The following is a 9499-nucleotide window of genomic DNA, read 5'->3' on the forward strand; positions in this document are numbered from 1 at the left end:
GTTGTAAGGAGGGACTGATCCTTGGAGAGGGACATCAAGCTTCGGAGGGTGGAGGGCAGGCACAAGAGGGGAAGACCCTCTATGAGGTGGCTTGATTCAGTGACTGGGGTAATCGGGATGGGTGTGTTGGAAACAGTGCGACTGGCACAGGATAGAGCAGGGTTTCGGGCTGTTGTACATAGGGTCACTATGAGTTGCAAGCGACTTGACGGTACATAACAACAAAAATGGATAATCTACTCCTATTGTGATTTACTACCTCTGAAAACCTGCTGGAAAGTCAGCTATGGGTCAGTTTTGAGTTGACAGTACTCAACAACAACATAGATCAAAAACTCAAACTTATTGTCATTAAGTAACAACTGACTCATAGTTGACCCTCTTAACAGATTTTCTGAGTATGTAAATTGCACAGGAGGAGATTGTACATCTTTCTCTCATGGAGCCAGTGGTAGCAACTACCTGCCAGAGAGACACTGTCTTTGGGATAGCAATCCACATCCCTATATATTATACTACAAAAGCTCCCTTGTAGCCTCAAATTGTTGTTGTGGTGGTGGGCCACTGAGTTGGAAATGATTCATGCATAGCTGGCCCTCCAGCACGTTTTCAGAGGCAGTAAAGCCTTCTCATGTGGTGCAGTTGACAGACTTGAACCACGTGACTTTGAGGGATTGCAGGGAAGCCTTTTACCACTAGGCCACTGGTTTCCTTTTTCCAGCTGAGCATTCAACAAGTGACTGAAGTCATCTTAAACCACCAAGTTCTAAACACATTAAGTCACATCAGAAGACTTGCAGTCCACGCAATCAATCAAGAAAACCCAAGAGATTCTGAGATAGCTTTGCCATCTGTCTAACCAATAAGCAATGGTGGTGAGGTTTTTGTCATAGGCATCCAAAATTACACTGACATAAAATCTCACTTGGTTGGTGATGGTATCTAACTTTTTCTAAAATAGTAAATGAACTTTAATTCATGCTTTCTTTATGGACATCAACTCAAATTTTCTTTATATTGGTTATTTGTTCATGCCACTTTCATATTCTCCAAACTAGTGAAACTTAGTGATGCCACATGTTAGGGAAAAAATGAAAAATCAACAGGAAGATGGTGTTTTTCCAGAGACCACACACAGCGCAGCAATGAGATGGCTGGAGCCTGGGATCCTAATACCATCTCTTGCACAGTTCTTGATCTCTGTTAAACACATTGACCTCATTTAAATGTCTTCTAGTGTTGTCTCTCCTTTCATATATTTCAAGTTGATCAAACCAATCTTTCTTTGTGTGCGGCTAAGTGTATAACATATCAGGTTGCTAAGCACAAGGTTGGCTGTTTGACTCTTTGGAAGACAATTGGACAATCTCCACCTGTAAAGATTTACAGTCTAGGAAAAACAATGAAGAGTCACTATGAGTCAGAGCCAAGGTGATGGCAGTGAGTTTAGGAGTATGAGGATCTTGACAGAAACTAAGTTACTTACCTTTGTATACTTGTTCTTCCACCTCCAAAGGGTCTGAAATGTTAATCTCATTATCCTCGTAAGTGATCTTTCCTTTCCATTCTTCACCACACATAAGTTTTTTCAGTCTCAGCACCAGAGGACATCTCGTTACAATACCTAAGAGGTCATTTCCACGTCAGTACTTACTCTAGACCTTGGACAACTATACAGGTGACTGATCATAGGGGTTCACAATCTTTTCTATATATAATCACTGGAACAATTACTAAAATACAATCATCTTGGTCCAACCCTTTGTTACCCTGAAGCATTATGTCTTGAGTATTAACCTTATTGTGTTCCCTACTATCTTTATCTACAAGGAAACTCATTCTGGAAACCAGAATGTGTACACTAAAAAAAAGTGGGGGGGTGTCTTTCTTGATGTAATCTGTTGATATGATGTCATATTGTAGTTTGGTGAGACCTAAATCTAATGACTACTGTTCTTATTTTTTTAAAAAAGGAGAAGAGACACTCAGATATAGAAGGTAGATGCCATGTGAAGATGGAGGCAGAGTTTGAAATGTGCATATATGAGCAGGAATGCTAAGGGTTGCCAGCAATCAGAAGGGAGGAAGAGGCAGGGAGGATTCTCCCATAGAGCTTTGAGAGGGAGCATGGCCACCTTGATTAGGGACAGCTAAACTCCAGAGCTGCCACAAAATTTTCTATTGTTTTAAGGTTTTCATATGTGATGCTTGTTATAGCAGTCACAGGAGATTCATACAGGATCTAGGTAGTCCCTTTTCATCAGCGATCAAAAAACCCACTTAAGACATCTTGATGACCAGCAGAGGCACACTCCATTCTAACTAGACCACGTAACATCGGTCAGATCTGTGGAATGTGCATACCCTGAATAGGAAACAGGTCCTATAAGAACTCACATGAAAAGAAGTTCTTTTCAAATTCTTCTAGGTCAAGGTCCATCCCAGGTGTATCCTGTCTTATTCAACCCCTTACAAGGACTCTGCCTTCATTGCTATCCTAGATTTTACAACTCAAACATATCTGTAACCTCAGCACCAATTTTTGTCTCTTCTATGGAAAGTAAGCTCCAGGAAGGGCTCATAAAGATGCTCATATGCACATAGCTTTGGGCTGGGGACCAAGGTGCACTTAATCAATCTTCTGCCGCCCATATCCCACCCTGACATCCCCAGAAATGTGACATGAGAGGGTGACTTCTTACCGCTGCCCCTGGGCAGGGCGACACCAGATAGAGCCTCCAGCACGGAGCTCTTGCCCGAGCTCTGGTCCCCAATGACAGCAATGGCGGGCAGTGCCAGATCCTGTTCTATGCCCAGGGTCCGCAGAGAGTCGATAAGGTCAATGCAGGGTCGCACCTTCTCCTCATACTGGCTGGTCAGGGTGATCTCAGTCCCCTGCGGAAGGTGGAAATGAGACCTACGTCAGAATCTGCAGTTCTGTTCCATGAAATGTGTGTGTTGGTTATGGTTTTAATCTAGGAGTCATGCAGGTAAATGTTTTAGAGTGAGTGTCAGAGGCCCTGATTGATGGTAAGTGCTTCTTTACTAACAGAAATCCTGTCAACCTGAGCCTGCACAGAGAGGCCTTGAAAGAAAGGCCTCCCAGTAACTCTCAAAATATCACAGCCTCAAATAAAAAACCCTACAGAGCATTTAATCTGCTTTGTAAACTTTCACTCAAGTTTCAATTTAAAAGAAGGGGGTGGGGAAACCCCAATCCCTGTGGAGTACAGTTCTACTCTACCATACCTTAGGGTCACCATTATGTGGAGGTGACTTGATGATTGGTATAGTGGGTGCCAGGTCACTCCAACACCGTTCCTGGGACCAGAGACCCCAGGTCATCTAATTGGCAGCTCACTGACCTGCAATTCTTCATTTCTAATAAAGAGAATTGTCAACACCAAGGAGACTCAGAGAATTGAGAAAGTTTAGCATAACAGGAAGATTCCACAGTGGATGCAAGTGATGGTCACCTTGAGAGAGGTGAGGTGCGGGGAGGAAATAAAAACCACTGGAGGAGCTTCCATTTCTAGCCATGACTGAGACTAGATTTGCTATCCTTTTCAGGCAAGCATAAATGTGGGGGGAAATATATGGAAAACTAGATCGCTAACGTGGGACAAGAAGCAGTACATGGTGGTACTGCTCTTATTAGCTGTTGTCAAGTCGGCTCCTAACTCATGGTAACTCCATGCACAGTGCAACAAAGCATTGCCAGGTCCTGCACCATCCCCATCATAGGTGGACTGGACTGTTTTGACCACAGAGTATTCCCTGGCTTTCAGAATTAGATCACTAGGCCTTTTTTGTTAGTCCATTTTGATTTGAAAGCTCCACTGAGGCCTGTTCAGTGTCATAGCAATACACAAGCTTCCAGTGACAGATCTATGGCTGTGCAGGAGGCGAGCTGACTAAGAACCAAGCCTGGATCTCCTGCAAGGAAGGTGAGAATTCCATCCCTGAACCACCGCTGCCCTCACCTTTACCTTCCTGTGTGCATTTTCATTTCTTTGAATCATTCATTCACAAGAGATATAAAACAAAAAAAAAAAGAAAGAAAAAGAAAATTTTAAAAAGAGATAGAAAACATGAATAATTAGAAAGTGAATGTGTACATACTTGTCATGAATACATATCACCCAGGTTAGGAGAACACTCTCAGTGGAGGAGACTTCATAGACACTCCCAGTTAACCTCACTCCTATTTCACCCCCACTCTTCACCATAGGCTCCTCCATCATGCTGTTGTTTGATGTCGTCAAGTACGACTCATAGCGCCCCTGTGAACAGCCGTCCTGGACTCTGTCCTATGCTATGTCATCTCATCATCTCTGACATACTTGAGCCCATTGCTGAAGTCACCACATCAACTGAGCTATTTGGGGATCGTCCTCTCTTTTGCAGTCCCCACATCCTTGCTTTTCTTTATAATGTTCTCACCTAATACATCTCTCTAAGCCATACACAGCTTATTGTTGCCAGATAAATGGAATCATGGCACCTGGTTCTCCTCAGAAACAGATTTTCTTCTTTTGTGAGACTCAGCCTAATTTACTATCTCCATACTGTAACTCTCGACCATTTATTTTCTTTGCTGTATCCAATTCTTTTGCATAAGCATAATGCAATGTACTTATCTTTTCCAATACAGATGTTCATGTGTTATTTCTAGGGGTGACTACCTGAAGCAATGCAGTTATGAACATAGCTCCCTGGGGCAGGTGCCCTTGAGACAACTCCATGGCAGCTGGTATTGACTTAGGGAGTGAAGAGGGGGCAGAGCTGAAGTTACATTTCAAACAACAACCCTGTGACAATGAAGTTGCAGGTCAGAGCCCCATCTGAGGATTATAACTCTAATTATAATGTGTATCTGGAAGAGGAACTCCTAGGTCACACACTGCATTTGAGCTCAACATGACTGAATGAAAGCCAGGCTGTTTCCTAAGCAGGTGAATGATTTTCTGCAGCAACCCTGAGGGGCGTGCAAAGTCCTGCTGCTCCACACCAGCTGTGCAGAGACTGAGAGGGAATGCACAAACGTGCAAAGCTAGGTTTTATATAGTGACTGGGCTTGTTTGTTTTTATATGCCCTTCAATGCTATTTTGAATATTACATAAGCTAGGGTTCAACACAGAGTCATTCTTGAAGGACAAAGGATGCACAGCTGAAAAATATGCAACAGCAATGAACTGAACTGAGCCTTTTCCACATGCCTCCTGGCACCTGCATATAATCCTTGCAACAGTCACGGAAATTAACACTTTTATTCTCCCCACTCAGAGATGGAAAGCAGGCTGTTAGAATGAGAAAAACAGGATTCCAACATCACATAGCTGCAAGTGTCATCGTTGAGACCCAATCCTGCTTAGACTGATTCTAGAGCCTGAACTTGCTTCTCATAAAAAAAAAAGTTTTGTTTCTGGGGCCAAAGACAGTTCATGATTCTCTGTGGAGGTGCTACCGTGGCGCTGTCTCTGAATGTCTGTAGCAGGAGAAGGAGCCACACCAGAGACAGGTGATAATGCTATGCCCAGGGGCCCACGCCTCAGGCCAGTTTCCTACAGCTGCCTTACCTACTTTCCCAGTTTTCAAATGTACCCTCGCCAGGCTCAGCTATAGCAAAATGTCTGTATGTGACAGAGAGAAAGACCCAAGCAAAGGGAGGAGAGACCCTGCATGCGCATTCTGCCAGGAAAAGAACAAACTAACAAACATTACTGCTGATATGCCGGACACAGTTCTGATCAGCCAGGACAGCAGCCAACTACTTACCTGATCCTGCTTTTCCTCTGGTATATTCTTAGCCTCTCCATTCAGAGATGGAAGATCACTAACTGAAGTATTGTTTTGGGGTGTTTTTTGTTCCTCTTTCCCCATACTCATCTCCTTCCTTTGTCAAGCCTGAAATCAATCAGACCAACATTAACAAAAAACCCAAAAGCGGAGTACTTCCATTCACAGAATCACACCCATCTCTAGAAGGAAGATGCCTTGCAAAAAGATACTTGGACAACTTACTTCTCACAGTGATCCCACTGGAATAGAAAAGTGTGCGTGGAGCATAGTGTGAGCTCACTGTCTACTGATAGAGAAATCAAAGGAATGTCCTGGAAGAGGCAAATATGAGGTGAAGGAAAATGCTCAGTAGTCTTCAAGAATATGTTTCCACTTCCCAGCCCGGTCCCGGCGCGATGGCCCCCACAAAGAAGGGTGGTGAGAAGAAGAAAGGCTGTTCTGCCATCAGTGAAGTGGTGACAAGAGAGCACACCATCAGCATTCACAAGCACATCCATGGAGTGGGATTTCAGAAGCGTGCGCCTCAAACACTCAAGGAGATCCAGAAATTTGCCATGAAGGAGATGGGAACACCAAATGTTCACATTGACACCAGGCTTAACAAAACCATCTGGGTCAAAGGAATAAGGAATGTCTCATACCACATCCATGTACAGTTGTCCAGAAAACTTAATGAGGATGAAGATTCCCCAGACAAGCTGTATGCACTGGTTACCTATTTACCTGTCACCACTTTTAAAAAGCTACAAATCTGCACTGCAATCCCAGAGGTGTGCAGCTTGAATCCACCAGATGCTCTGGTGGAGAAGGAGGGACAATCTCCTCCTGTAGCAGTCAGACCTGATTTGATGGCACACACACACAAAATAGTAATTAAAAAAAAACCCTACAGACCATCAATGTGGATGAAAACGAAAAGCTGATTATTAAGTAAAGTTAGAAAACTGCAAAAAATAGAAAAAGAATGTTTCCAAACCCTAAAAGTTTTTGGGAAAAACCAAGAATTTCATCTTACAATTTTAGGTTGAATATAAGGGGGAAGAAAGCCTTTTCACTTTAAATAGCTATACGGATAGATTTTTTTCTGACATATTTTTAAAAAATGTATAGTTAAAACAAAATTGTTATAAAATTCTCTCATATATAAAATTCTTTCAGTGGCATCTAAATACCATGGAAATTTGATATAAAAATATTTTGTTTAAAAACTACACATAAAAATCTAAAACTCTCCTTTTTCACAACGGGTTTGTCACCAGAGTACAGGTGTTGGTGAATACCATTGCAAAACCTAAGCCAAAATGGGAAAGGAGAAGACCCATATCAACATCGTCATCATTGGACACGTAGATTCGGGCAAGTCCACCACGACTGGCCATCTGATCTACAAATGTGGTGGGATGGACAAGAGAACCATTGAGAAATTCGAGAAGGAAGCTGCGGAGATGGGAAAGGGCTCCTTCAAATATGCCTGGGTCTTGGATAAACTGAAAGCTGAACGTGAGCATGGCATCACCATTGATATCTCCCTGTGGAAATTTGAGACCAGCAAGTACTATGTGACCATCATTGATGCCCCAGGACACAGAGACTTTATCAAAAACATGATTACAGGAACATCACAGGTTGATTGTGCTGTCCTGCTTGTTGCTGCTGGTGTTGGTGAATTTGAGGCTGTTATTTCAAAGAATGGGCAGACCCGTGAGCATGCCCTTCTGGCTTACACACTGGGTGTGAAGCAGCTGATTGTTGGTGTTAACAAAATGGATTCCACCGAGCCACCTACAGCCAGAAAAGATATGAGGAAATCGTTAAGGAAGTCAGCACCTACATCAAGAAAATTGGCTACAACCCTGACACAGTAGCCTTTGTGCCAATTTCTGGTTGGAATGGTGACAACATGCTGGAGCCAAGTGCTAATATGCCTTGGTTCAAGGGATGGAAAGTCACCTGGAAAGATGGCAGTGCCAGTGGGACTACACTGCTTGAAGCTTTGGATTGCATCCTGCCATCAACTCGTCCAACTGATAAGCCCCTGCGTCTGCCTCTCCAAGATGTCTACAAGATTGGTGGTATTGGTACTGTCCCTGTGGGCAGAGTGGAGACTGGTGTTCTCAAGCCTGGCATGGTGGTCACATTTGCCCCAGTCAACGTTACCACTGAAGTAAAGTCTGTTGAAATGCACCATGAAGCTTTGAGTGACGCTCTTCCTGGTGACAATGTTGGCTTCAATGTTAAGAACGTCTCTGTGAAAGATGTTCGACATGGCAACGTGGCTGGTGACAGCAAAAATGACCCACCCATGGAAGCAGCTGGCTTCATTGCTCAGGTGATCATCTTAAACCATCCTGGCCAAATCAGTGCTGGTTATGCACCTGTGCTGGATTGTCACACAGCTCACATTGCTTGCAAGTTTGCTGAGCTCAAAGAGAAGACTGATCGCCGTTCTGGTAAGAAGCTGGAAGATGGCCCCAAATTCCTGAAGTCTGGTGATGCTGCTATTGTGGATATGGTTCCTGTCAAGCCCATGTGTGTGGAGAGCTTCTCTGACTACCCTCCTCTGGGTCGTTTTGCTGTCCGAGACATGAGGCAGACTGTTGCTGTGGGTGTCATCAAAGCAGGCTGCTGGAGCTGGCAAGGTCACCAAGTCTGCTCAGAAAGCTCAGAAGGCTAAATGAATATAACCCATAACACCTGCCATCCCAGTCTTAATCAGTGGTGGAAGAACGGTCTCAGAACTGTTTGTCTTAATTGGCCATTTAAGTTTAATAGTAAAAGACTGGTTAATGATAACAATGCATCGTAAAACCTTCAGAAGGAAAGGAATGTTTTGTGGACCATTTGTTTTCTTTTTCGTGTGGCAGTTTTAAGTTATTAGTTTTTAAAATCAGTACTTTTTAAATGGAAATAACTTGACCAAAAATTTGTCACAGAATTTTGAGACCCATTAAAACAAGTTTAATGAGAAAAAAAATAAATCTAAAACTCTTTCAGTGTTATTCTGATCTTTTTTTTATTTTTTTATTCTGATCTTTGAATTCATATTTTCATACCATTTTCCTCCCATAATTATATCCTAGTGCTATATGAGGGAGCTCTGGTGGTGTGGGCAATAGTGAGTTGTGCTGTAACCCAAAAGCTGAGAGTATCTCTGGCAGTTCAAACCCATCAGCAGTTCCAAGAGAGAAAGATGGGTAGTATCTTCTTAGTATGATCTGTAACCTTAGAAACATAATGGATGGTCCCTATGTGTTGGAACTGACCTGACAGCATTGAGTGAGTAAATGCTTTATACTGTTTTTTAAAAGAATTTTCCTGACCATCTTATACTTGCCTACACCAGAAAACACACACACACACACACACACACACACACACACACACACACATCTTTTAAGGTATTTCTGGATGATTACAAATAGTGAAACATGCTAGGCTGCTAACTTAAAGGCTACAGGCTCATGTCCACTTAGAAGCATGTGAGAAGCAGGGCCTGGCAACCTGCTGCCTAAAATTTCTGCCATTGAAAATCCAAGGAGCACAGTTCTACAACAAAGCACAAATGTTTACATTGACAACAACTAGTTTCTATGTCCTTGAAGGGAATTTACAAGTGTTTCTGAGATTGTTGTGGTTTACCATCAAGTCAGAATCCACTCATAGCTGACCCTCAGAGGAGGAGACTGCTCATCCTTC

General features: G+C 42.9%; 2 protein-coding genes and 1 pseudogene across 2 annotated transcripts in view; 2 read left to right on the forward strand and 1 right to left on the reverse strand.

The window, feature by feature from the left end:
* The window catches only part of MX1 (myxovirus (influenza virus) resistance 1, interferon-inducible protein p78 (mouse)), a 35637-nt gene extending 29753 nt beyond the window's left edge, over positions 1 to 5884 (reverse strand). The window contains exons 1-3 of the mRNA XM_006886764.1: positions 5780 to 5884; positions 2703 to 2895; positions 1487 to 1624 (exon numbers count right to left, since the gene is read on the reverse strand). Of these exons, the coding sequence (XP_006886826.1) occupies positions 1487 to 1624; positions 2703 to 2895; positions 5780 to 5884 (436 nt within the window). The remainder of the gene's footprint in view (positions 1 to 1486; positions 1625 to 2702; positions 2896 to 5779) is intronic.
* Positions 5885 to 6198: 314 nt separating this feature from the next.
* Positions 6199 to 7098, forward strand: LOC102863352 (60S ribosomal protein L31-like). Its single transcript, XM_006886765.1, has 2 exons — positions 6199 to 6573; positions 7063 to 7098. Exons 1-2 carry the CDS (start codon positions 6199 to 6201, stop codon positions 7096 to 7098), a joined length of 411 nt encoding a protein of 136 aa, XP_006886827.1.
* Positions 7099 to 7104: 6 nt separating this feature from the next.
* Positions 7105 to 8481, forward strand: LOC102865256 (annotated as a pseudogene).
* Positions 8482 to 9499: the final 1018 nt, after the last annotated feature.

Source organism: Elephantulus edwardii, unplaced genomic scaffold (genome assembly GCF_000299155.1).
Source record: "Elephantulus edwardii isolate Elephantulus edwardi_28Jun2011 unplaced genomic scaffold, EleEdw1.0 scaffold00051, whole genome shotgun sequence".
NCBI lineage: Eukaryota > Metazoa > Chordata > Mammalia > Macroscelidea > Macroscelididae > Elephantulus > Elephantulus edwardii.

What these genes read in the sequence shown, in the direction of transcription:
- LOC102863352 (XM_006886765.1), top strand. Translation starts at nt 6,199, where the DNA reads ATGGCCCCCACAAAGAAGGGTGGTGAGAAGAAGAAAGGCTGTTCTGCC. An exon ending in TCTGCACTGCAATCCCAGAG is followed by an intron (nt 6,574 to 7,062) that starts GTGTGCAGCTTG and finishes GTTTGTCACCAG; the next exon opens with AGTACAGGTGTTGGTGAATA.